The sequence below is a fragment of the Stylophora pistillata genome, chromosome 11 (assembly GCF_964205215.1).
Source record: "Stylophora pistillata chromosome 11, jaStyPist1.2, whole genome shotgun sequence".
NCBI classification, from domain to species: Eukaryota; Metazoa; Cnidaria; class Anthozoa; order Scleractinia; family Pocilloporidae; genus Stylophora; species Stylophora pistillata.
This window is the reverse complement of record NC_142529.1, coordinates 946,347-972,500: the sequence shown is the minus strand read 5'-3', so window position 1 is coordinate 972,500 and position 26,154 is coordinate 946,347. Positions and strand designations below refer to the sequence as shown.

The window sequence follows — 26,154 nt, the reverse complement described above, 5'->3', positions numbered from 1 at the left end:
TCTTTTCAACAGGATAAGCCTCCTTTGAGCTCGTAAATGAGTACGCTCCAACAGAAAAAACCTAACCCTGCCCAGTAGGCAAACATCAAATGAATACCTACAACGCCGGTTTAAGAAATCTAAACAGTACTCACTATAAGTCATCGTATTCACCAGCTTCAATTAATTCTCACACTATGCTGAAGCTCTCCTTACGATTTCGGTTTCAATAGAGCTCGTCCCCTGTCACGCGTACGATCGCGTCCGTTCATGCAAAATATGATTTTTTGTGCTATTCTGTTACCCAGTAATTCAAACCTGTCCATAATTCGAAAAGAATGGTTTCTTGAATTAGCTTATCAAATGGAAACCCACAGTTGAAATCCCTCAAAGCCGCTAATGATTGACTCCATAGAAAATATTGTCTCTAATGACGCTACAGAACATTAACTTCAGCTTAACGATGTAAACTTTTCTCTCTTAATTGAATGTATCGGCGTTGGGCATAAAAGTAAAGTCTCAACAGAATGAGTGTAAGGTTCAGTTATTCGAACGACTCAGAGATGCGTCGCAAAACAATTCGATTTATAATACTATTTAGTGTTGTGATGAAGATTATCGACAAGCTGTCACTTAATTGACCAAAGCATAAGCCCGGATATAAAAAATCTCCCTATTATCTTTCTGTGTGTAGTTGACATACCTGTCGTTAGCAGTTCTTCTTCTCAGTTCACTGATGCTTATCTGCGTTGCGGTTCAAATTTATAAGGATTATATTGCTCTTTACGCTTTCATTTGAGCAACTGAAGGATAAAGATATTTTCCGAGCATTTAAGACCTTAAGTTTATGTTGATTTCCTCATTGGTTTCATCGCTTCTGACTGTTAACCGACAAAAGAAAGAGAGTCCGGTCTCACCGAGTCTTAATCTTTTCAGAACCCTAGACAATGTTTAATAAATCATTCAAGCGCATTACTAAGTGGTACGGATATTTTCATTCTTATGGTTTTCGAGGCTTTGAAAACAAAACTTACGCTTCAAATCCGGACTAATCTTTCACGGACTCTGGGAACTTCAGAAAGGTAATAACTGTGAACATATCCTTAGTTGTTATTAGATATCCTTACTTAGTCCTTGGCTGTAATAGGAAATTATCAAATTTAAGCTCCCCTTATGGGTTATTGAGGAAAAATACACAAACAGTGAAGCGATACAGTTTGGTGTAACTGAACCTGCGTTTCATTACCACAGACTGACCACCCGATTAAAATCCTCCTTATTTTATGCCTATTTTTTTCCCAACCCGACAATAAAAATTTTGCGAAAAAGAGAAGAAGCAGTCCACCACTTTCTCGTATTTTGATATTTCCAAAATATATATTTTCATAATTTCCTCCAAAAGAAAAGAAAAGAAAAGCATTAATATTCAGTTCAGTACCACCTTACATTAACAATTCCCTTTGTGGTTTCACAGGAGCTGGTTCCCAAAGCAACATGAAGAACCACCGTAATTATATCAACAGTCTTTCGCAGAAAATTTTGAATATTCCGTGTCAAACACTAGAGGCCCACTTTTTTCTAGTCAGTTCATTGTATTTCTCCACCAGTCAATCAGCGTTCCAGAGATTTCAGTTTGCTTCTTGGTGAAGTGGGATGATTGGTATAATGTTAGAATCGATTCAGCAGCGAAGTCAAGAATCCAGTTAAGACCAAATAGCCTAGCAAACCCAGTGCAGTTTTGGTGAGTCCCTTCAGGTCGGGACAGCATCAAATAACACCCACGTATTGCGGGCGCACAGTAAGCTCGCTCCGCGAGTTGCTGTTGCGGTCAGCAGCATTATATAATCGGACTATTTCCGAGTTCTCAAACTTCACACTTTCTAATTTTGGGATTTATCTGCAGGAGACTTTAAAATCATTTATATTTCAAAGGCTTCACAATTGTAATCAATTTAGAACAGAAGCCGGTCTCAAGGTATCCCGGCCCGAAAACGATTAAATTACTTCTCCTGGTTGGAAATTAGTAAAATATATTTCAAAGAAAATTTAATTACTCCAAATGTCGCCCAGATTATTTAATTTTGACAAGAATATCGTCTTCCAGTGCATGAGTTTATATATTTTTCCTGACTTTAGTATCAACTAATTTCGTTTTATTGATATTTTTTGCTTTCATATCCAGCTTTAAACTTAACCCTCCCCAGCGTGTATTGAGCTCGTAAAGTTTTGTTTTCGTAAACATTACTCTGACTCCAGGTTTATCTTTCTCTAAATTCACTTTGTTAAGCTGAGTATAGATACAAAGAAGGTAAGAAGTGGTCTTATGTCTTCAATCGGTGAGGGTGAACTTTTAGGAAGAAACCGTTTTGGGACATTTTGTATGTACTGCAGACGTAAATCGATTTTTCTTTGATCAATGCTTCACTAAGTGAATCATTCAGGTGAATATAAGTAACGGCTGGAAACATTTTTTTATTTTTAGAATACTTGTAAGCTCCTCGATTTTTTTCCTTACTCTGATTATGAATAGCTACCTGGAAATTAACTAATTAAGTTAAGTTAGGCTCTGTCTTCACTCACATTTTGAAATTTTTGCCAACTCGGTGTCAGTCATTGATTATTTTATCATCGACAGTAAAACTCAGACTTTCAGCGAAGTTTTCCTACTGACAATTTAAAATTCTAACTTTGCACTCTTTACATGTGGAGTAAAATTTATTTACATCATTGAAATAACCACAATGAAGATCTAGACTCTTTCACAGAAATTCACGAAAGTTAGGGATAGGAATTACCGTGATGATACTCGACATCCGAATTGTTTCTTACCGATAGAAAACATTATCAGCTTAGCATACCTTGAGCCACCTTCGAAAAAAAGGGAAACAATAACGCCAATGTGATGTAACCTCTATCATGACATAAAACGCGTCTATAAAACTTGGTTTGTGGTTGGAAAGTTAAGCTGAATTTTTTATATGATGAGGCGAAAACAATGTGCGACTTATGACGACGCCTCTTCAAGTGCAACACGAAACAATTTCGTAATAGAATGGTTTTAGGTTAGTTTTGGAATCTTAGGCCTTAAAGGGTACGCGTAATTTCAATGAGTTTGCGACTGATTCGAGTGATATCTTGAAAGGAACATCTCTAATTTTAGGAGGTAGAAATGCCGAGTTTAAACATATTCAGTTCGAAGGGATTATATCACTTAATTGTGTGCATTTAACCTGTTTTATGAGAAAGTCAAGACAGGTGTAACTAAGAAACGTGGAGCCCTGGGGACAAATATGTCTAATTATTCATTTTCTCAGCCTAGAAGGTGATTCTAATTTGCCTATCATCGCGTCAGAAAATCGTCTGAAAATTATTACGCAAGAAAAAGAACCAAAAAAAAAAAACACTTTACTGGTAAAATTTTAGCTTGTGCAGGAGATATCGCTTCTCATAGAATAGCTGATGAAAAAAGCTTTTTCCCACGGTCAGGACTGTATGTCTATCTTTTGTGTCTTCGCAGAACGACACACGGTTACTGCTTTGTCTAATTTGTACGTAACCTGAGGCGATAATCGAAGCATTACTGTGCCTGCCAACAAAGTCTAGGTTTCAACTCGCGAACGCCTTAAAATTTGTTTACATTACGGTTGATCGTAGTTACAAGTTACTACAAAATACAAGTAGAAGGAATAGAAAAACGCACAACAACAGAGGAAATGCGATCGGACAAGGAAAGATACTTACAAAGATTGTATGACTTGTGAACGCGAAGGACGGAAAAACTTAGAAATGAACGCAGTGAAAGGAACGATGTTAAACTTAAAAGACTCTGATACCCAAATGTTCAAATTTACTGAGAAACTTATACAAATGAAATGATTCATATTCTGTTAGATTTTTTCGTACAATTTTGCTTTGTTTAATTTCGTTTTGTTGAGGCTTCTCGGTAAAAATTCAACACTGGAGTATCAGCGTCCTTGAGATTAACATCGACTCCTTCATTACGATCAGCTCTCAGTTTTTTCCGTTCTTCGTGTGTACAAATCACACCACTTTTGTAAGTGTCTTTCCTTGTCCCATTGCTTTTCCTCTGTTGTTTACGTTTTTCTATCCTTTCTACTCGTATTTGTAATAACTTGTAATTGTATGTTCTTTCAGCAACCGCGATCGACCGTAATGCAAATAAAGTTAAAAGTGCGCGTTGAAACCTGACTTGTTGGCAGTTACATAAACACAAAAATGTCATTAGGAACATAACTTGAGAAAAAAGAAATTGCTAGTTGGGAATGCCGCAGTAACAATTATGTTTACCGACCTAGACGTCTTGTGCCTATCTTTGTGTCCTATGCGGAATACGGGCCCAAATAATGCATATGGCACATTGATTAACGACCAGGGCTCGGTTGTTCAAAGAGCGGATAACGATATCCAACGGATAAATTGCTATCCAGCGGATAATTGTTACCAAAAAGTACTGCTCTATCCACCGGATAGAGATTTATCCAGTGTATAGCGTTATCCATCCTTCGAACAACCGGGGCCAGATGATTTCGGGTGTGAAGGGAAACAATATAAATGCGTAGGTAGAGAGGTGTGGTGATCATAAGTGCCTTTAGACTAAAAGATGATAATAGCACTACCTGCTCGAAAACCTAATTATTCTTACTATGCATTGCAATATATTCACTTCATGCCAACAATGATTAGACCGACTGTAAAGCCTTGAGAAAGACAGACGCCCATAACGCTTTACAGAAATAGAGTCGCGTTATTAGGTAAGTTACAAGAATTCTTCCATTGCATTGGTGTCCGTTAACTTCGCCGTCTTTTCACCAGATGAAACACCTCTAGACCGACATCAATGAAACGGAACTTCAGACAAATGATGTGATAGACTCTAGGTGAAAAAGGAAACGTTAGTGAAGGAGTACTTGTTTTGAACTTCCAAATTGTGTCATTCGGTAAGAAGTTTCTCATTCTGCGGACGAAAAAAAACTGCAGGCAAGTGAGCGGATTCGAATCGCTCAAAACGCTTCTGAGCTCATGAAATGAAACCATCCTATAGGTATAAGCCTGATTGTGAAAGTAAACGAAATGTTTCATTCAGAATTTGGCTCTTCGCCATCATCTGTTATTTCTGAAATCTCATTCATTTCGTAAGTAGCTCCTTTTTGCTTCAAGTGATCTTGTTTTGCTCTTCATTTTCATGGAATTTGTCAGGTATAAAATGTGACCTTAATTTTTTTTATTATTACTAGTTCGTTGTCAAGCTAACAATGAATAATCTGATCAATGCCATGTTTGACTGGGATTTAGTTTACAAGAAAAGTAAGAATGTTATCCAAGGCCGGTGTATAACACAACTACAATTTGGTTGACTGCGCCATGATAAACAATATGCGCAAGACCTTTCGTGATTGTAGAGAAAAAATAAAAACTATGTAAAAACGAATTCCAAACAAATTATGGCATGGGCAAGTTATTTTTATTTTCTTGCATCCATGATGTTCTCTTGGTTCCATGTTCTGACATGGCCATATTCGGCCTTTGCAAGGAATTTATCAAGCACGTAAGTTAAACTAAACAACACAGATTTTACACCGGTTTTTTACCCTAATTTTTAAAAACCTTCCATGATCAGTATCCAGTGCTACGTTACCTTCAAAAAGGTATTTCACAGACTGGCTAATTACGATTTCTCAGTAAATAATTCAATATGCGTTAATTGTATGGACATACGTCGATGAATATGAAGACAAGACCAGATTTTTATGCGCTTCTCCGAATTTTTATTCTATTGTCTTAACTATCATTTGCTAACAAAGATATTCCTGCTAGATAATACAAAATATGCGTTTAAATTTCAGAATGAGGTGGTTCAGCTTATTTTGGTTACCTCTCGTTGCTGGATGCAAATTTACAAATTTCACCAAAGAAGATGGAAGCGCCCTAAAGGATCACGTGATGAAAACTGTCACTGTATTTCAACCATTAGCTTGTCATTGGCAATGTGTAGACACTCCTCTGTGTTTTTCTGTGAACGTAAGGAAGCTACCAAGTGGGTGGGTCACGTGTGAGCTAAACAATTCTAGCAAAACCGCTGACCCACAGGATTTGATACCAAGCAGCGGAAGCCAGTATTATCAAATGGCGGTAAGCGGGGAGAACCTTCAATTCTTCCGTCATGTCTGTATTAATCATATTTGTGTCTAGCAATACATACTTTGTGGAAAAGAACCATTGACTTTCCACTCGTCCATTGACCGTTCTATTATCTACGAAGTCCTCGCCCAGAAAAGTCGTATGTTTTTATCGAGTATATTCAAAAATATTTCCTCACCTTTTAAACATGCCGGAGTTCAATTCCTTGCTGTTTAGGATTTCCTTTCCAAGTTGATTGAATGCGACACTATTTATTCAGAATGACACATCCTCACACATCCTTTATCATTGATATCCAGAATGATTTCAGTTTCTCACATTAAAATTGAATGTTCCATGACTCTGAAAAAATTAATCAGTATTGTGTTGATTGTAGGAAACTTCACATTGCACCTTGGAAGAATGTACCTATAAAGACGGTAATTTCTTATTTATGATTCGTCAAAAGCCCTCATTTTCACTTACTAAAATATAGTAAATTATCTCCCAGCCCTACCCGATGGGTGGCTTATGGTTGGATCGAAACGCATCAAGTTGTTTCACGGAAGAAAAACTTGGGGGCAAGCGAAAAAGTTCTGTAATTCAATTGGTGGAGAGCTGGTGTCAATCACACGTGCGTACGAAAATGAGTTTGTCGCTAATTTAGTCCTTCAAGTCGACACGAGTACAACAGGTAAAAAAAATAATTGAAACAGCTTAATAGAAAGGTTTTGTAAATGATTCGTCGTTAACAATTGGCTGGACTACAAATAATATAATGTTTTTATTCGATCTAATGAAAAGGAATTTCATGATACATAACAAATCAATTTAGGAAAGATTCATAAAATTGCATACAAGGGAACTAAAATGATATTACTAAAAGTTCAGCTGACAAACGACATGACTTACCTCTGTGGCGTCATCCGGCCAAATTGTTTCAGTTCCGATCAAAGCAGGTCAGCGAACAGTTCAATGGGTAAGCGAAGAAAACGTGCTTGTAAGCCGAACGCGTGGTCAAAACTGTTTCACCTATGGATCAGAGGTTAATTTTCTGGCTTAAGCGCCTTTGCCTCAAACTTTTAATCACAGTTATTAATCAAATTAATTTGGATATATCAACAAAGTTGAAATGGTCAATTGGCCGCCGTAACGATTACAAAAGCTGACGTTTCGAGCGGAGCGAATTAATCAAATTAATCAATTATTAATCAAATTTCAATTAACATGTTAACTTGAACAGGAACAACTATTGTCATTTAGTCAACGAAGCATGTTGATTCTCCCTCTAGTTGCTACACATTTCACTGTAAATGAGTAACGAGAATTTAGCGTCAGATCAAGATCAAGATAACCACTTCTACCTCAGTGATAACTTTGAGTTTTCTCATTACCTGTTTACCGGAGAATGTAAAGACATTCTAGGGAGAAGTTACATGTTAATCACCTCTGGGAGTTGAATGGTTAAGTTATTATGAGTTTAAAATTGTTTGCATTAATCGTATTATATTTATATAATACAAGGTGAAGAGCCTTACCACATCATAGCACGCTGGTTTTTGGATGGCGCTGACAGTGACGTCAGGTGAGACATTAAAAAGCAAAGCATTCTGCTATGTTCTCGACGGGTCAGTAGCGACCGATTTTCATGACCAATCATTTTGTCTTTAGAAAATATAAATTTCTGTCTAAACTGAAAATAGCTGAAACCCAATAAAGTACTTTAGCATATCCTAAAAAAACAATTGATGGTGTTGAAGGCGCACGCTAATTGGCTACTCAAGCTCCGGATATCCTTTATTCTTAAAAACTGGATTATTGGATAATGCAATTCAAGACTTTTTATTGGCTTAGCCATTATAGTATACGAGCCAATATACCATAATCTACAAATATGGTAAGCGTACGCGTCAGCTTAAACTTTTTTTTTTTCATTTTTTCATTGTTTTCAAAGCCTCTTTGGCGGAGCAAGATACGAAGAGGAAAGTGGTGAAAAATCGTTGTACTTGGACGGATCGGGTGCCCACGCTACGACCCCAGCGGTTGACTTTAACAAGACTAGTTTTACCATAGCCAGCTGGGTAAAACTTCAGACCCCTGTCAATGATCCATCTCCTATTTACACTGACTGGTCATCGAATGATGAAATAAAGTTTCTTTTCATCGCATCCGAAGGGAAGGCTAAAGAGCTTCGCTTTGGAGGTTTTAATCAAAGGAGCGACTGGAAACCATGGCTTTCAGGAGGGTGAGGAGGGGGAATGGGGCAGCTAAAAGTTAAGAATGGCCAAGACTCCAGAAGCTGGTTCTGTCGAAATCCAATTTGTACTTGTAGATCGCTACGCATCATTTTTTGTCTATTGTTTCTTGTCCAGTTGTGCTAATTGTAGTAAAGTTTTGCGTGCGCTTTCTTTGTGTCACTGCACGTTACGTAGGATGTATTTAAACCATATTGTTCATCGTAGTTTGTGCAGTTTTTTCCAGTGTAGTTTTGTCAAGTGTAGTTTGTATATTCGTTCTTTTCGCTTCGTGCAGCTTGTTCGCCACTAGGCAAGATTCACAACATCGCAACAAATGTAAGTTTGTATTAGGTAGTTTTCGTCGTCGTTTTCTTTGTAGCTTTCGTTAGGTATTTAGTGTAGTTTATATTATAATAGGTTTTCCTTTCCTGTTTTATTTGCAGTTTTAGCCGTGTTGTTTCGTGTCGTGTCGTTTCGCCGTGTTAAAATTGTGCTTGTTAGAATTAGTCGCCCGTGGCAGTAATAGTGCTAAGTATGAAACAGTTCACCCTAACAGCAGTCTGGATTAAAATTCCCCTCGCATCTCTGCACCTAACGAAGCCCACGTTACTTTGTCGAACTGAATGCGTAGTTATCTATTTGTTTCATGTTTTGGCGGTCTAGTGTGAAACATGTATTAAGCCATTAGGCGTCTGATTCTGAACACCGACGATAATACAAAGATAAAATTAAATTTGACATATGAGTACTCAAGCAAATACATAGACCGGCCATTTTTTATCTCCTGGGGTCGAGGATTTTGGTTGTGTTACTGATCCCTCTTCCCCCCCCCCCCCCCCAATCGACAGTCAATTTTCCAAAGTCCCCCTTTTAAACTATGTTAGAGACGACTGATCCCCTTTCTGTTCCCCCCCCCCCCCTGAAAACCGTTTGATCCACCAAATCCTCTAGCCTCCTCTCCCCGGGCGTAAATAATGACCGGTCACAGTTGAATTAACGAATTGCATCATACTGTAGGTCTCCACCGATTGACCAATGGTTCCAAGCCGCGGCGGTCTGGGACAGACAAACGAGCGAGGTTCACTTATTCCTAAACAGTCACAAAGTCGGAACTCAGCAAGTAGCGAGTGACATATTCTTGGCGGAAACTTCACATACCGCTTATGACATCGGACTGAAGAGGGACAATATGGGCTCTCTCAGGGGAAATTTGAAAAATCTGACGATTATCAGCAGGGCTCTCAGTGTAGAAGAGATTGCCAATATATCAGGTGAATGGAAAGAGATACTTTCTATCAGCTCTTCGACTTCTTCCAGCATGGGCTTACGAAAAAAGAAAATTAACGATAAAACAGACCCTTCTCTCATGTCAAAATTTTTCAGTCTTTCACTCTTAGAGCTCGAGGTGGCGGGCTAGTTAGTAGAGCGCTGGATATCATCAAGGGGTCTGGGTTCGAGACATTGCGAATCGGAGTCAGTGTGTTGTGTCCACTTTCACAGTCTCTCTCTTTCTTTCCACCCAGGACTAAAGATGGGTACAAGTGAAACTTTAGGAAAATTTTAAGAACTTTGAGGGCTTTCGAGTGCTAACCGCTTGATTTTATGAATTTCAAAACCAGCCTAAAACTTAACAATACAATATTTGACCATGATATTGAACATGTTAAAACATAACTTAGCACAACTGGTACAGAGAGACAAGTAAGTAATGTAAATGTTAGCTTCCTGTGCACTAGGCCCAGTTTCTGCTAAGATTTTGTCATTCGACACTAGGTGAAACCTCGGCGCACATGCGTTTTTATCGCTTGTTATTTTCGCCTTTATTTTTCTGATAGGGATCGTTTTACTAGACTCATATCGAAGGCATAGAACATGACAGAGTCATTATGGATATTGTAACAATTTTCAAGGTTACAGACCAGGTCACTTGCTTGTTTGTGAGGCCGGATTTCTCATACGGTATTGTGTTCGAACAGTGCGCCGAGCGTAGTTGATCGGCTGTCATGCATAAAGTTTAACTGGTTTGATCAATCTAACGAGTTAATCAACTGACAATACACTCACAGCCGTTTTTTTTTTTATTTTTTATTTTATTTTGAGGAATTTAAGTCTCACTATTATGTAAATCATGATCTATCATGTCAGATCCTAAGTTTGAAGTAATTGATGGTGTTTGGATTGGAGGGAATGATATCACCACAGAGGGGACTTTTCTTTGGCCTAATGGTAATCACGTGACCTACACCAATTGGGCTGTCAGTCAACCAGACAACAGCTATGGTTACCAGGACTGCGTCGCAATGATAATTTTTAACGGGACCTGGGACGACACAAGCTGCGGGAGGCGACTTCCTTTTGTTTGCGAAAAACAACCCTAACAGTTACTGTAAGTCTCTATTCTTTTAGAAAATAAGCTTGAAGTTGACTCGTCGTTTGATTGAAAGAGAAGCCAAAAGTTAAAATTATCAATTTAAAACGGCTTTAATTTTATTTTTAGCAAGAGTTCGCTTTTTGCTAACAACCCGTTCACACCAGCAGACAAATTTTAGTTAAACCGAGTTAAACTGAATGAAAATCAGAGAGAACTGAAACACTAAGTTTTTCATAGGTTTTAAGTAATCACTGACTTGTGTTTCAGTGTTTTAAATTTGAGGTAAAAAAAACATCAGTTTAAGCAGCTTCCATGAAGAAAACAAACTTAAATATTTTTAAAACATGTTTAACCTTCGGTGTGAATGGGGTACAAGAGTAAAATTATCATTCTCTTTACGTCCAGTTTTCAGTTTCACATTTTGAATGCACTGAAAATTAAGAAGAAAACTCCGAAAACACAAAGTGCTTCTGTTGAAGTTTTTGTAAGTGACAGTTATGAATGACCGTCAACAAGGCTGCAGGTGTTACACGCAATGAAATTGTAATGTAATGTAATTGGCAAATACATGTTTTAAAATTTAACTCAAAGTTATAATCAAGATGGTGGGCAAATATTGAATAATCAATTATCAAAAAATTGAATTTCAGTCTCGCTTTCTGTTCAAGTAAAATGTATCCACTTAAACTTGTACTCATTTGTTATATCGTAACTGACAACAGGCAAACGAATGGGTGGTAAATATATGTTTCAACAGGGCACCAACTAGAATGGTGCCTTAAAAACTAACACTAGTGCAATATTAATAATAATCGTAGAAAAGATAAACAAGCACACAAAAATGAGAAGTAGCGGGCAGAAAAAATTTGTCTAAATATCAATTTTATTATCCCTGTTTGTTTAGTTTGATTCTGAATTGGTAACAAAATAATGTGAATATGGATCGAAAGGCGTATACTAATACTTCTCGAAAAAAAATAAGCTGATAAAATATCAATATTTAGAACTTAAAACTATTTAATTTACAGTTAGGGTAATCCCTAACAAGCAACATTGATATAGTGCAGCAGTGATCGATAGTGGATTACAATGGTAGGGTTTTTCTTATCATCTCTTCTCGTCATATTTATAAATTAGTTTGCTTTTCTATAACTAAAAGAAACTAAAAGGAGATCACGAAAAATTTATTATCCTCACAGTGACATTATTATGTATATGAGCGACTTTATTCTGCTATTATATTTTAGATTAAATTTCTAATTACAAAAGCTCCCCCCACGTCACAGTTTAGATCTGGGAAAGGTTTGCCACGAAATAAGGTAAGAAAGGTAATATGTTTGTAAAGGCTCTGCTCAGCAGTGACCCTAACGAGGTGAAGGGATATTAAAGCTTACAGTCACGTCGCAAGCCCAAAGGGGATGATTCTTCCTGTTGTAAGGCTTTTTCAAGTATGTTTATCGCATGAAACAAGAAAAAAAATAAGGTACGAAGTACTTGTAATGAGGATTATTTTGTTTTCTTGCATAAACCTAACTGTTTCAAAACCGCATACTTTTTTTGATATGTCGTAAGTAGCTATGGCATAAAACAAAATGAAATGTATAACATAACTTCAGTAGTTACGATACACATGAAATTTGTGGTTATTGAATAGTAAAAAAAGGATATGAGTAAGTAAATTTGTAACGCTTTTCATGTGGTGCTTGTTATTGTAAAAATTTTTGCTATTCTTCTTAACTTCGAAACCGTTGTTACGCAATAACCTTGTAGGGCATTTGACAGTCTGATTATACGCATGATGCACATATTCATCGTAGCAATATATATTCATCGTAGTCTGATTATAGTTTACTATGTTAATTAAAAGTACAGAAAGGATAAACTTAAATTTGCGCTTATGAATAAACTTCCCAAGATTGTCTTACTTGAAAATTGTTACTTTATTTCTTTTATCTGTTTTGACTCGTAAAACAAGCCTATATAAGGTTTGAGTTTGTAACAAACTCATCCTACGTTAAGCCCTAAATATTTTTTTTGGGCAGTGGTTATAAGGAAGAAGCGCATGTATTCAAATAACACTCCACTATTTTGAAATAATTGAATTCTCCTTTCTTAGGAGAATTTTTTCCGTTTCTTCATCATTCCTTCTCTTTTTGTCGCCCACCAACATCTCCTCCCTTTATCCAGCTTTCTCCCTTCCCATTCTTCTTTTTTCCTCATTTCCCCTCTTATCAATAAACCTCGCTTCTCTTCCGTGATACTAATTGTCTATTGGTGATGTTGTTAGATTTTCACACTCAAAACTTTACTTTACTGATCCCTTGTTATTCAACATTTTCAGTATGAACTGGTTTGCTATAATTTTTTTACCTTGTGTTGCTGGTTGTCAAACGACCAAGTTTGTGAAAGAGCAAGATCACGCTTTAAAGAATCACGTGATCAAAAATGTGATCGCAATTCAACCATTAGCATGTGTGTGGCAATGCGTGGACACTCCGCTATGTTTCTCTATGAACATCAGATCACTCCCGACTGGATGGGTCACATGCGAGCTGAACAATTCAAGCAAAACTGCTGACCCACAAAATGTCAGATTCAGTCCTGGAACGCGTTATTATCAATTGGCGGTAAGAGGCTTAAGCCATATAACCCTTATGACCGACCAATTTATAAAATCTTCCTACATATTTAATACAATCTCAGATAAGCAAGTAATGAGAATAGAAATGATCATCAACAACGATATCTTGCTTTGATTGATCCTGAAGTTTAAATGATGATACACCTGGAGAATCCCCCTGGCCGAAAAAACAAATGTTGTGGTTGTCATATCAAGGCTATTTGACCTTGGTAATAATTTGTTAATAACTGAAATACATTTTTTTTTACTCGTACATTCTAGGAAGTTGGGCATTGTACAACAGAGCAGTGTATCTACAAAGATGGTAAGATGAAGTTTCAGTCATGAAATACTTACATCGGGCCATGGTAGAAAATATTACTTTTCTCTCTCCTACTATGGCAAAGTACGATAAAGCGCTTTTCACTTCTAAGTGCACGGCATTTAAACATGTCCAAATCCCAAAGTTAAGGTAAATTTGAGGATCAGTCAGTACAAGAATCAAACAAAAGGCCAATGAAAAATAGAGGCACGAGTGGACAACCTTAAACAAGGGAGGATACAGGTCGCCTTTATCAGTTAGTAGAGGGAAATGTTGATCACAGAGCGCAGTGAGCAAAGCTAATGCAAACCAGGATCACTTTTACCCTTCAATCAGTATGCTCCCGTGTATTGTAAGTTTGAAGAGAGGAATATTATAGTTGGAGAATGACTATATAACCATCTTTTGAGTCAATGACACGATATGAAAGTTGTTGACTTCGTAATGTGCCCCGACCCATCAATCGGAAAATTCTAAATTTTGACTTTTTTTTTTCAAATTTAGTTCTTCAAGATGGCTGGTTTAGATTTGGTTCCAAACTCCTCAAAATTTTCTCTGAGAGAAAGACTTGGAACGATGCCCGGCAGTTCTGTCATTCGATTGGCGGGAAACTTGCGTCAATTACCCAGGAAAACGAGAATGAGTTTATTACTTATTTGCTTAACGATGTCAAAATAGAAAGAGCAGGTTATCATATGTTAAATTCATTATTAACGATGCAAATACCTTTCTCTAGGAGGGTGATCGTTACTAGAGGCACTCAGGATTTTTTTTCTTATTTTGCCTCTGTCATATAATGTCTTAATGAATTGTCATATAATGTCGAGTGCTTGAATAAACGACCATATTAATTTCTATCTTCATCTTTAGGTGAGAACCAACAATTAGACCATGTCATCAAACATTGGAAACTAGACGAAAGTGACGGCGACGTTAGGTGAGTGAAATCGCTAATGATAACGGTCAAAACGAAAAGAGAGGCTCTTTGAAAACTCGCATTTAGTGACCTCAAGCGCGCGATAACGCAGAATATTTCGACACTCAGCCCAAGACTGCCTAAAAGACCAGTCATTATTTATGAACTAGGGGGAGGGGGTGGAGGGTTTGTCAATCAGTTGCCGCTGACAGATTATTGTTAAGAGGGAGCTAAAGAAAATAGACTCCCAAGGAAGGAGGATCATGGGAATACTACCTAGCCCTTGAGAATGATCAAGTAGATTTTATTGTAACACAACCCAAATCCTCCTTACCTCCCCCCCCCCCTTCGGATACCCAGGCTATAGAAAATGACCTTCCCTACAATCAATCAATCAATCAATCAATCAATACTTTATTTACCCAGGTAGCGTCAAGGAGCTCACAGAGCTCGTTCAAAATACGTACGTGCCTCTAAGATTAAGAATCTAGAAAACCTAATACATACTGTCAAAACCTAATTGATTAGAAATTAAAGTAACTAACAATTAATATTAAAATTTAAGTTTGTACAGTAAAATTCAAAGTCGCTTAAATACAGGTATAAAATGGTGAACCAGTAGCTTAAATGATTTAAAATTAAAATTAAAAATTAAGTTTGTACAATGAAATTGAGAGTCACTTAAATACAAGTATAAAATTCAGAAGCAGCTAAAGTTTCAATGTTCTCAATAGCTTCTTAAAAAGGTTGATATTATTGGCCAGTTTTACACTTATAGGTAATCCATTCCACAGCTACGCACACATATAAGTGAGGGATTTTTTCATAAAATTTAAATTAAATTTAGGTGCGCACAAATTAATGCCGGTTCCTCTCAGGTTGTACATAGTTTCCCTAAAACTAAAACTACAGTTTAACATCAACAAATGTATTTCCCCCTTAACAGTCTCAAGGATGAAGCGATGTATGTGGAGATAGATGGTGTAAAGATGCTGTACCTAAACGGGTCCATAGAATCGTACGCAACAACCTCCGCAGTGAATTTCGGGAACAGAAGTTTCACCATCGCCAGCTGGGTGAAACTACAAAATCCTGTTCAAAAACCATCAGTTGTTCTCTCCCTGTGGGAAAATCCAAAACAATTTTTGTTTGGAATAGACTCGGATTCCCAGCTTCGTTTCACAGTAAAGAACAAAACAAATGGGGACATAATATCAATGGATGACGGGTAAGATTTTTATTTGATATTACGAGTATATATGTTTCTTCTTTTTTGTTATTTCGACTTGACGCACTGCTTGTTTTGCTTGTTTTGCTTGTTTTTGGTTTTTTTTTTGGTCTTTTTTTTTTTTTTTTTTTGGCATCATTAGAAAGTTATTTCCCTTATAGAATCCTAGCCAAGGACTTTTACAAAGCTGGGCAGGTTGATTACGTCAGGTTTAACCCTTTTACTCCCATGATGTTATTAGTAATTCCCCTCGCTGTCCGCCATACAATTCTTGTGATGTTACTTTGGAGAATTTTGAATTGGATCAATTAATAATCCCTAAATGATATTTTCCTTTATTCTGATCACTTGTCTGCTTGATATTGTATTGGTGTTGTAAGGAGAAACTCTGCCTTGGTCACTCATGGGGTTTAAGGGGTTAACTGAAAAAAAACACAAGTGAAGGCGCGGATCTTTCTTTATTGTTTACATAATTTGTCTTGGGCTTCGTTGAAGCCTTTTTACCCAAAGACTGAAAACTAAGAGATCACACTCTTGTGCCTCTTTTGTCTTTTCAATAAGTGCCTCAGGAGTATGAGCTGATTCGGGACACATGCAAATGGGACACAGAATAGAGAAAGAATAATACGTTGGTCTATTTGCTCCCAGGTCTCTTCCATATGACAAGTGGTTTCATGCAGCAGCAGTCTGGGACCGAGATGCACACAAAGCTTACTTATTTCTGGACGGTCAAGAGGTTGGGTCCCAGTCAGTACTCAGTGATGCTGTACCTAAAGATTACGACCCATCTAACATATTTGATATTGGAAGAAAGGCGAACACTGGTAAAACACTAAGAGGATATTTGAGGGATTTGATGATCATTGGGAGTGCTCTTACCGGTGAACAGATAATTAACAAAATTACAGGTATTTAAAGGCATACTCACTAATCTTCTTACGTTTCGTACGAGAAGAGAGAAAGTCAATATTTCGCAAAACACCAAACCGTTATATTATAAATTTTACGTTCCATGATAGTTGTGGATTTCAGAAGTCTACTCCAACGATATGACGAAAGTTGACAGGGTTTTCTCATGTTGAAATCAACCAATGTCAAACTTAAAGGCGTTTGGCCCCATTGCTACTACACATTCCGACTGTGCATCCATGCGGTGAGAGCCATTTATCACGTGAGCTCAAACTTACCATCTTTCTTATTCTTTACAAAACACGACGCTTTCGACATTGCTGATCCCAGCAGTATACAGGACGCGTGTCAAAAATGAACTTTGTAATGGGCCTTGCTCGCCATAGTGTCCCTGTGGCTCACTGGTGTCTCTGTGGTTCACTGGTGTCTCTGTGGTTCACTGGTGTCTCTGTGGTTCACTGGTGTCTCTGTGGTTCACTGGTAGAACATCAGAGCGCAGAATCCGAAGGTCTGAGCTTCTATTCCTCATGGGGACTCAGAAGTTTTTCTTTGTCCCACGCTCGTGACAAGACGAAAAAGATCTTCCTATATTTCTTTACAGAGCTCAAAACTTACCGTCTTTGTTATTCTTTATTACATATAGTCAGTACTATGTTATTTCTCAATGAATTGTCAGGATTCTGTTATGAAGCTTCATCCTGCAGTCCTGAGTCTTTTTCACAGGCTTGTTGCTTATTTTCATCGTCAGTTTCCTGTCTTGATTGTACGATGCCATTGTGGTTGCGCGTAAAATAATCAATTTATCCCGACATTATTAAAATCTCGACACCAACGCTCTTCTTTCATCGATCCTTTAGCTAATTTACCTACCTTAACTTAATTTTAACCTTGTAAAGCAAGCTTCTACGCAAAAACGAAAAGTAAAGCATCGTTTTCCTTGTGCAGAACCATCGTTCGATGAAGCTTGGATCGGGTTTAATGACCTCGACACGGAGGGAACATTTCATTGGCTGAATGGCACTCGTGTGACATTTACGAAATGGGCCCCCGGGCAACCAGCTGCAGGCACAAGACACAATGTATTATTTCCAAATAACAATGAGGATCATGATTGTGTGGGGATGAAATTTGGAGAAGGGACTTGGAACGACATCTACTGTGAGACGCATCTTCCTTTTGTCTGTGAAAAGAACGCCTACGAATAAAAAAACACACTGCGCATGATCGTTTCAAACTCGGAGCTATAGATGTAGAATTTTAGATGATTTTTAGGACTGTGTGCGGTAACTCTAAGTCTGTGTTAACCTCACATTACAGTATTTTAACTCTTAAACTCTTGGCGAAGGATTCACGAGAAAAATTAGCAAATCAGCAGCATTCTTTTTCATTATCTTTTACAAATAAATATCCACCGCGGGGCACAATGAAAATAAACTAACATCAATAAGTCATTATCCAAAACCTGAGGAAATAAAGCGCAAGAAAATGAGGAGAAATATAAAATAATCGAAAAAAGGGCATTACTTAGTGTACAGGGAAGGTTAAAAAAACAGTAAAAAGGAATCAGGTGCTACTTCGTCAGCTATTAATAATACGATAAACATAAGCTTGGATCTCCCATAGTTCACCACTGCACTGCAATGAAGAAAAAGAATTGTAAAGCCGGATGATACAGAAACAGATGTGTGAGAAAAAAAACATTTGTAAGCATGACTAAGTCATAGTGAGCTTGAATATAATTAGGTTGTTATTAGTCAATAACAAGCTGCATCAAAGCTTAACTAAATTTATTGTCAACACATATTGTTACCTTTGTACTTTTAGTTTCAACGAAAACATATTAATTTGCTGTTACATTAGATCTAAGAACTAAATAAAAGCGACCATATGAGGAGATAGGTAACAACGTTAAAAGTCCTTAAAAAATCGAGGATAACTCGTAACAAATACTTGTCCTCAATGAATTGAATAAAGTTGCCATTAGTAGGAGAAATACGATAAAAAATCAATTTATAGATGGGAATTCTTATGGTTGTTTTTCTGACATTGAACTTCTTCAAGAAACGCACTTTTAGTTACTAAACAAGGTAGAAAATTTGTGTTAAATATTCTAGTGATTTTATTTTTCCTTCTTTGTTGTTAAAAATTCGGAACATTCTTAAGAAGCAAGACATCTTTCAGCGAAATGTATGATGAACATTTTGAGTATGGATAATGCAACATCTCTCGGACTGAAATTAAAAAGCGAAACAAAAAAAACATAAACAAAAGACACTCACGGAAAAAAAATGGTTTTGAGAGAAACAGCGCCATACAAGCTTCATTATTTTTATTACTTCTTTTCATAAAATCAGTTAATTATCAACAAAACAGGTGTTTTATTTTTCTTTTATCTTTTTCATTCATTTTCTCGATTTATAGAATACGTATATACGGCATAATCGTGTCTAAAATAATGTACAGCAGAACACTAAAATTAAGAATAATATTTTGACGATTGTTTAGTCAGTAGTACGGAAGAAATCAAACAGAATCGAGCCATTAGGGTCGCCATTAGGGCCTTAAACATCTTCTCCAATTTGAGTAAAAGAAACGCAAGTAAATGGGGTGACACTCGACAAAACTTACTGCTATCACTACGATTACCGAAGCAACACAGGTAAACCCGAACGCGTGTACAGGATTTCTTTTTTGACACAAGCCTGAGTTTCATCAGCTACTAAAAATAATATTAGGATCTACAATGATCCACTATTGTGAAGAAAAGAAATGAAAATGTTGAACACAAAATCTGCTGTAGTTTGTCAGCTGAAAATATTCTCATGGTGTTATTGATTAATATTGAATTGCAGCAAAACTTTATGACGTCTATTATCAAAAATACCGTTGGCGTCGTTGTTTTTTGGTTGATATCCCCATAGTTACAACAGCAACAACTAGTGAGCTTGCTGTTAAGTTAGATTTAAGAACAAAATTACAGCGTATACTGCATGTCCAAATATGGAAGCAAGTCACAACCTTAAATATCATCGAGAAAACTGAGAAAAGGAAATATATTTCATAACCTTATCGAACAAACATGTCATGAGCTCAGTGGAGAGGATCTTCGATAAAAAAGAAGTGAGTTTCTCAGCGATTTTAAACGGGAATCGTTTTCTTGCCTTCCTGTATTGAATTTTCACAAGAAAATTACGGTCAACTTTTTGTTGTTCTTTCTTTGTCCATATGAAGATCAAAAAATTCTTTTCTGAGGTAACTAAGAAATTTATAAGAATCTGCTAACGAAGCCTACGAGTCACATAAATAAAGGCTTGGACTAGTTCTCCCAGATTAAAGAAAAGATCAAACAAAACAAAAAAAGGTTCGGAGAGAATTACATGTTTATTTTCTTCAACTTTTAAGATTTGTCTTCATAGCGAATTTTTTTTGTGTGCCTTGAAAATACGAAATTTGTGAGAGTTCGAAAAAAAGGAAAGCGAGGGCAGAGACCGTCTGTTCTCTTAAAAGAAAAATCTAAGAAACAAAGAATCACTCGCTGGATACATTAAAATATCTCAAATTTGCGATCGTTATTACAATCGGTATCAATCATTACGAACTTGATGCATGCTCTTTACTAATTTGAGTTTGTTCAACTCTATTTGTAACATTGTTAATATTTTATCTTCTCAAGCCTATAGTTAAAGCAGCCTTCGCTGAACTGGGCCCAACTTAATAACTATATTTTACTGACAAATCGGCAACGAGTATTATATGCAAGACTCTTTGGGCCAGTTAGTTAATTTAAGTTAAGCCGTTGCTGTATACTGTCTTGAATTTAGCTGAATCTTTTATCTGAACTTTAATTTTGTGAAGAGTCAAGAGAACCGAAAGCTAGCAGTGGAAAGACATGAATTTAATCAAAACAAACCTCTTATAGAGAATACGTACGGCCCATAGCTTGCGTAAAATTGTAGTTTGGGTTAGATCTCGTATAAATAACCGGCCTTAGGTGTTTCTCGTAAACGATGTATCACATATAACTTATTTCCAAGCGTATTAATGTCGCATTTCAGTAACAATGATTTTTTGAATTTATCTTCGCAGAATGCATCTGGTTATGACCCTATTTTCTTTACCTTTGGTGACTGGATGCAGAGTTGCTAAGTTTTTCAAAGAAGAAGGTCTTGCTCTACAGAATCACGTCATTAAAACTGTGACTGATTCTAAATCAATATCGTGTACCTCTCAATGTGTAGACACTCCTCTGTGTTTCTCCATTAACGTCAGAAGGTTATCAAATGGGTGGGTCACGTGTGAGCTCAACAATTCCACCAAAACCGCTGACCCACAACATTTCATATCAAGTCCCGGAAGTCAATACCATCGGATAGCGGTAATGCTTTAACTATCCTTGGCATTTAAGAGTATAACCCTATTGTATTTATCTGCGTAGAAGGACAAATTTCCTGAAATCTAGCACGTTGTACTCTTAGTGAATAGACTCATAAGAGAACGTTATCTTTGGCCATGGCGAAAATTTCTAGTACTGGAAATGCTCAGCTTTATCATTTCAATAGATTAGGCTAGCCCTTCTAAATGATACGTTTATCTTACCTTTAGGAAGTTGAACATTGTAGAATGGACCAATGCCTCTACAAAGACGGTAAGCCTACATAGTGAAACTTCCTTATTCTGTGACGAGCCAGTCAACTTCTCTTGACAATATTTAATGATTTTGTAATCGCTTCCTTTTTCCCTTATTTCTCCCCTGATTGACCCTTTTGGCGTCCATGGAGTTATCTGATAAAACATTCTCTCTAATAAAATCACCACGCTGTAGATTTACTGCTGCATTTTAAGTTCTGTTTTAGCAAGGGTTCAAACATTCACGTGACGCGTTTAAACCAATCACTTGCGAGCAAACATATTTGATGGAATATAACACTGTTTATGCATTGTCACAGCTCTTCCAGATGACTGGTACAGATTTGGTTCCAAGCTCCTTAAATTGTTTCATGACAGAAAGACCTGGGGGCAAGCCCAACAGTTTTGTCGTTCAATTGGTGGAGACCTTTTGTCAATAAACCAGGAAAACGAAAATGAATTTGTATCCCAGCTACTCAAACAGATCAAGCCAAATACAGAAGGCACGTTCAAAATTCCACTCTTATTACAACTGTTTCTTATCTCTATTCTATCAGAGGATATATGCTTAGATCCATCATCAGTAACTGTTTTCTTTTATTTCATCAAATTAATTACTGTATCTCCTTGTCTGTATTTTTAGAACCTAAGGTAGCTTCTTTAACATTTGTATGAGGGCAAAAGCAGTTCAACTATGTGTTCTTTCTAACTTAGGTAAAGACGTGATTGGCCATTGGTTTCTGGATGGTACTGACGTTGATGTCAGGTTAGGTTCAATACACTCTTAACAGGTTCTCAAACGTCACATTTCCCCTATTATGGGCGTGGCGGGGCGGGCTTTACGTTTGAGATCGAGATTGATTGCACTTCATCCATATTACCTGTTAGCAGCTCAACAAAACAAATGCGCACCGGGGTGGGGCTCCTAAGGTACAACTGATCTACTTATTGTCAAGAAAGACTGATCCGATACGTAATAAAAACAATCTGGCACATCTTAAAATGTCAGAAAGAAGCAATTGAAGGGTACTGACCCCCTGCTAGAAGACTCGATCTGCTTCCCCATAGATTCCTGCAGTTTCTTAACCAGTATTTAAAGAGAAAAACATTTGTTGTGTTTGTAATATCTTTAAGAATACTCTTAATTTTTTATTGGTAGAATTTCATCGCCAAGTACTTAGGTTTGTGCAGACTGGCGTCAGATTTATTCAGGAGATCCCGCTTTTGTCCCTCAACTTGAAGTGATGCTGAACACAAACTTTGATTAGATTCCGGCTGAACAAAAAGCATCCAATCACAATTTGAAAACTAATCTGTTTTACTCTTTCAACAGTCTTTTCAATGGAGCGAGATATGAAGAAGAAAGCACCTTGGGTGTGAAAGCATTGTACCTCGACGGACTATATGCTTATGCTACAACTCCAGCCGTTGAGTTTCTGCGAATCAGTTTTACAATGGCCAGTTGGGTCAAATTAGAGGATCCTGTTAGAAGTCCCTCGACTATTTATGGTTATTGGAAAGATCCTCACCTTTTCCGTTTCACCGCCAACCTCAATAACGAACTCCAATGTGAATTCCATGATCACGATGCGCAAGGAAATCTTCAGGGAAAAATCAAATTTAGGGCAGGGTAAGAATATATCAAGTGATCCCTATCGTTGAGTGATTTCTTGCACTGGAGATACGCGTTTCATATTTTATTTCCTCGCCGCCCCACCCCCCTCCCCCAATAAATGCGAGAAGTGTTTAGTGTCAGGTTGAGGAAGCAGATAACTATAAAATTCGAAAAAAATATCATCTTCGGTCAAATTTAAAAAAAGGCTAGGAAGGACATTTACCATATTGACTTTGACTTTTTAGTTCCGAAAGCCTTTTGCAATTTTTTTGAAATCCCGCCTAGACATCTTGTTTTTGATATATCATTTTGTAACTTAACAGAACTTCGAAAAAGGACGAATGGTTCCTCGTTGCCGCGGCTTGGGACAAGACTAAGAAAAAAGCTCACTTATTTCTTGACGGCCAGAGAGTAGGGACTCATAATGGTCCGGGTAACTTTGATCCAACCGAATTTAAATACACATTCTTTGACATTGGACTGAAGAGAGACGGCAATCACACACTGAAAGGATATTTGAAAAATCTGATTATTGTTCATTCTACTCTGACTGGTGGAGAGATTTTAAGTATGACAGGTACTACTTACTGGCCATAACGGCAACTAAGTGCCGAGTCCTGCAGACCGTACTTCAGAGACTCCCGTTTAGAAATTATTAGAATGATATTGTCACAAGCGATAAATACTCATTTTGATTTTGGACAAATAGACCCAGATTACCCAACGAGGAAGCGAGCCAAAGAACAAAGGCTGTCGCATCGACATAAACTATTTGAAATAGTTTACGGAAATGTATCAATTATCGTCAGCGTTAGTCGCTAGCTAAACGAAGTGTGAACTAATTAAAAGCACCATATTCATCTTACTCAGCCTTAAGTAATTTCATAATTTTAATTACTTCAAAAAATGAAAGCTAATTCGCCTAATTATTAGCCATAAAAAATGCAAAATTTGTACAGTGATCAATCTCTTAGAATCAAGTTAGACTGCTTTTAACCTATAGACCAACATAACAATTGTACATAAGTTGCGAATTCGCTTTGGTGGTCCTGTTTCCAATCTGGGTTTACTTTTTCAGATCCAAATAACGAAGCCTTGGCTGGTGTTTGGATCGGTCTAAATGACGTAACCACAGAGGGACATTTTCACTGGCCAGATGGGAGTCACGTTACATACGAAAAGTGGCACGCCAACGAGCCAAACAACGCCTACAAATACCAAGACTGCGTCCAAATGCTTATTAGTGACGGGACCTGGGACGATGCAAGCTGTGGAAAGCGTCTTCCATTTCTTTGTGAAAAGAAACATTGAACTGTCTGCTTGATGTTTTGAGCTTTCTGGTATACTGCAGATTTATTTGTCTCAAAGATTTCCTAATGCATGAACCTTTCTACCTTTTCTGTGTCTATTCAGTTCGACTGTGAGCCGAACGATATTTCACCATATATGTATATGAGAACGATCCTTCGCAGTAAAGCACTATTTGAGCAATAGTGGAAATCAGACCTGAAAAAAATTTTTCAGGCCTGTACGGGATTCGAACCACTGACCTCTGCGATACTAGTGCAGCGCTCTACCAATTGAGCTAACAAGCCAACTGGGAGCAGGCCATCAAATTAATTCGATATAAACCCGTAGATGATAAATCAAACAACAACAAACATATGAAACATATGTGTGAACTGCGGTTATGAGACGTATATGAGAACGATCCTTCGCAGTAAAGCACTATTTGAGCAATAGTGGAAATCAGACCTGAAAAAAATTTTTCAGGCCTGTACGGGATTCGAACCACTGACCTCTGCGATACTAGTGCAGCGCTCTACCAATTGAGCTAACAAGCCAACTGGGAGCAGGCCATCAAATTAATTCGATATAAACCCGTAGATGATAAATCAAACAACAACAAACATATGAAACATATGTGTGAACTGCGGTTATGAGACGTATATGAGAACGATCCTTCGCAGTAAAGCACTATTTGAGCAATAGTGGAAATCAGACCTGAAAAAAATTTTTCAGGCCTGTACGGGATTCGAACCACTGACCTCTGCGATACTAGTGCAGCGCTCTACCAATTGAGCTAACAAGCCAACTGGGAGCAGGCCATCAAATTAATTCGATATAAACCCGTAGATGATAAATCAAACAACAACAAACATATGAAATTTTTTTCAGGTCTGATTTCCACTATTGCTCAAATAGTGCTTTACTGCGAAGGATCGTTCTCATATACGTCTCATAACCGCAGTTCACACATATGTTTCATATGTTTGTTGTTATTTCACCATATAGTTGATGAAAACTACATAATATTTGATACTAACTGACCAGGCTATCTGGTTCGTTTTAATTAATAATTTATAAAGGAAATGTCACATGCCAATTGTCAATCTTCAATTCTTAGGCAACATTTCCATGCCTTTCCTATTTCAGTTTCCGAACTCTGGAACAGTTCGCCTGAAAGCATCCGCTCATGTGACAATCTAAACACTTTCAGATCGAAGCTTAAGACATCTTTTTAAAAAATCTTCTTTTTTCAAAATGATTTTATATTGATCTAGTTTATATTTATTCCTCAATTTTTTGAAGCGCCTAGAGCGGACTGAATAGGCGCTATAGAAGCTTCCTTATCGTAATAACTTCTTTTCACAAAGTTAGTTCATTATCAAGCAAATAGGTGTGTCTTTCAGTTTCATTTTCTTGATTTATAGAATAAGTATATACAGAAGAACCGTGAATAAAATAATATTATTATTATGATTGTTAAGTCAGTCGAATGGAAGAACACAAACAGAATCGAGTCAGGAGGGTGTTCAACAGGATGTTCTTCTACAATTTAGTAAAAGAGGCGCGAGTAAATGGGGAGGCATTCGATACGACTTACTGCCATCACTACGCGATTATCAAAGTACACAGGTAAAGTAAAACGCGTGTACAGGATTTCTTATTTCGTGACACAAGCCTGAATTTCATCATCTACTAATAATCATATTACGATCTCCGATGATCCACTATTGTAATGAGAACAAAGACCTAAGAATAAAATAAAATTAAAATATGTAATAAGAAAGCTGCTGCAGTTTGTCAGCTTGAGTTGTTCTCCTGGTGTTATTGATTGATATTGAATTGCAGAAAAACTCCATGACGTCTATTATCAAGAACAGCGTTAGCTTTATTTTTTTTTCATATC

General features: G+C 37.2%; 4 protein-coding genes across 10 annotated transcripts in view; 3 read left to right on the top strand and 1 right to left on the bottom strand.

Moving 5' to 3' along the window:
- The window catches only part of LOC111323932 (adiponectin receptor protein 2-like), a 7,664-nt gene extending 6,103 nt beyond the window's left edge, over positions 1-1,561 (bottom strand). Inside the window, exons 1-2 of one of the 3 annotated variants that reach the window (XM_022927389.2) lie at positions 1,426-1,561; positions 1-67 (exon numbers count right to left, since the gene is read on the bottom strand). The exon at positions 1-67 is cut by the window's left edge and continues 486 nt beyond it. The gene's annotated coding sequence lies outside the window, so the exon portion shown is untranslated. Of the gene's footprint in view, positions 648-682; positions 907-1,425 lie in introns of those variants that run through there. The other 2 variants (XM_022927388.2, XM_088738889.1) reach the window with 2 other exon arrangements.
- Positions 1,562-1,823: 262 nt separating this feature from the next.
- LOC111323875 (uncharacterized) lies at positions 1,824-12,649 on the top strand. Of its 2 annotated transcripts, none has more exons than XM_022927316.2 (8): positions 1,824-2,420; positions 5,844-6,129; positions 6,515-6,557; positions 6,629-6,811; positions 7,642-7,702; positions 8,072-8,362; positions 9,372-9,625; positions 10,500-12,649. In XM_022927316.2, the coding sequence occupies exons 2-8, from the start codon at positions 5,845-5,847 to the stop codon at positions 10,730-10,732; spliced, it is 1,350 nt and encodes a 449-aa protein (XP_022783051.2). In that variant the 5' UTR covers positions 1,824-2,420; position 5,844; the 3' UTR covers positions 10,733-12,649. The 2 variants fall into 2 exon arrangements, with proteins under 2 accessions (XP_022783051.2, XP_088595011.1); XM_088738885.1 differs by lacking the exon at positions 1,824-2,420 and adding an exon at positions 4,592-4,751.
- On the top strand, positions 10,736-18,614 carry LOC111323874 (secretory phospholipase A2 receptor-like). 3 transcript variants are annotated; one of them, XM_088738883.1, is made up of 8 exons: positions 10,736-12,208; positions 13,247-13,352; positions 13,628-13,670; positions 14,172-14,354; positions 14,538-14,604; positions 15,530-15,811; positions 16,460-16,719; positions 17,666-18,614. In XM_088738883.1, the coding sequence occupies exons 1-8, from the start codon at positions 12,144-12,146 to the stop codon at positions 17,923-17,925; spliced, it is 1,266 nt and encodes a 421-aa protein (XP_088595009.1). In that variant the 5' UTR covers positions 10,736-12,143; the 3' UTR covers positions 17,926-18,614. The 3 variants fall into 3 exon arrangements, with proteins under 3 accessions (XP_088595009.1, XP_088595008.1, XP_088595010.1); XM_088738882.1 differs by having other exon boundaries at positions 13,067-13,352; XM_088738884.1 differs by lacking the exon at positions 14,172-14,354 and having other exon boundaries at positions 13,067-13,352.
- A 129-nt stretch (positions 18,615-18,743) lies between these two features.
- On the top strand, positions 18,744-26,034 carry LOC148719593 (C-type mannose receptor 2-like). 2 transcript variants are annotated; one of them, XR_015993289.1, is made up of 8 exons: positions 18,744-21,095; positions 21,323-21,365; positions 21,667-21,849; positions 22,061-22,112; positions 22,680-22,976; positions 23,285-23,538; positions 24,040-24,409; positions 25,257-26,034. XR_015993289.1 is itself a non-coding variant. In XM_088738886.1 (7 exons), the coding sequence occupies exons 1-7, from the start codon at positions 20,808-20,810 to the stop codon at positions 24,270-24,272; spliced, it is 1,350 nt and encodes a 449-aa protein (XP_088595012.1). In that variant the 5' UTR covers positions 18,744-20,807; the 3' UTR covers positions 24,273-26,034. The 2 variants fall into 2 exon arrangements, 1 of the variants encoding a protein (XP_088595012.1); XM_088738886.1 differs by having other exon boundaries at positions 24,040-26,034.
- Positions 26,035-26,154: the final 120 nt, after the last annotated feature.

Excerpts from the sequence above, each read along its gene's own strand:
- LOC111323875 (XM_022927316.2), top strand. The coding sequence starts at position 5,845 with ATGAGGTGGTTCAGCTTATTTTGGTTACCTCTCGTTGCTGGATGCAAA. Across the intron at positions 6,812-7,641 it reads AGTCGACACGAGTACAACAG|GTGAAGAGCCTTACCACATC; the intron begins GTAAAAAAAATA and ends ATATAATACAAG. Across the intron at positions 8,363-9,371 it reads AAACCATGGCTTTCAGGAGG|GTCTCCACCGATTGACCAAT; the intron begins GTGAGGAGGGGG and ends ATCATACTGTAG.
- LOC148719593 (XM_088738886.1), top strand. The coding sequence starts at position 20,808 with ATGCATCTGGTTATGACCCTATTTTCTTTACCTTTGGTGACTGGATGC. Across the intron at positions 21,366-21,666 it reads CCAATGCCTCTACAAAGACG|CTCTTCCAGATGACTGGTAC; the intron begins GTAAGCCTACAT and ends GCATTGTCACAG. Across the intron at positions 21,850-22,060 it reads GATCAAGCCAAATACAGAAG|GTAAAGACGTGATTGGCCAT; the intron begins GCACGTTCAAAA and ends TTTCTAACTTAG.
- LOC111323874 (XM_088738882.1), top strand. The coding sequence starts at position 12,144 with ATGATTCTTCCTGTTGTAAGGCTTTTTCAAGTATGTTTATCGCATGAA. Across the intron at positions 14,355-14,537 it reads TGTCAAAATAGAAAGAGCAG|GTGAGAACCAACAATTAGAC; the intron begins GTTATCATATGT and ends CTTCATCTTTAG. Across the intron at positions 14,605-15,529 it reads GAAAGTGACGGCGACGTTAG|TCTCAAGGATGAAGCGATGT; the intron begins GTGAGTGAAATC and ends CCCCCTTAACAG.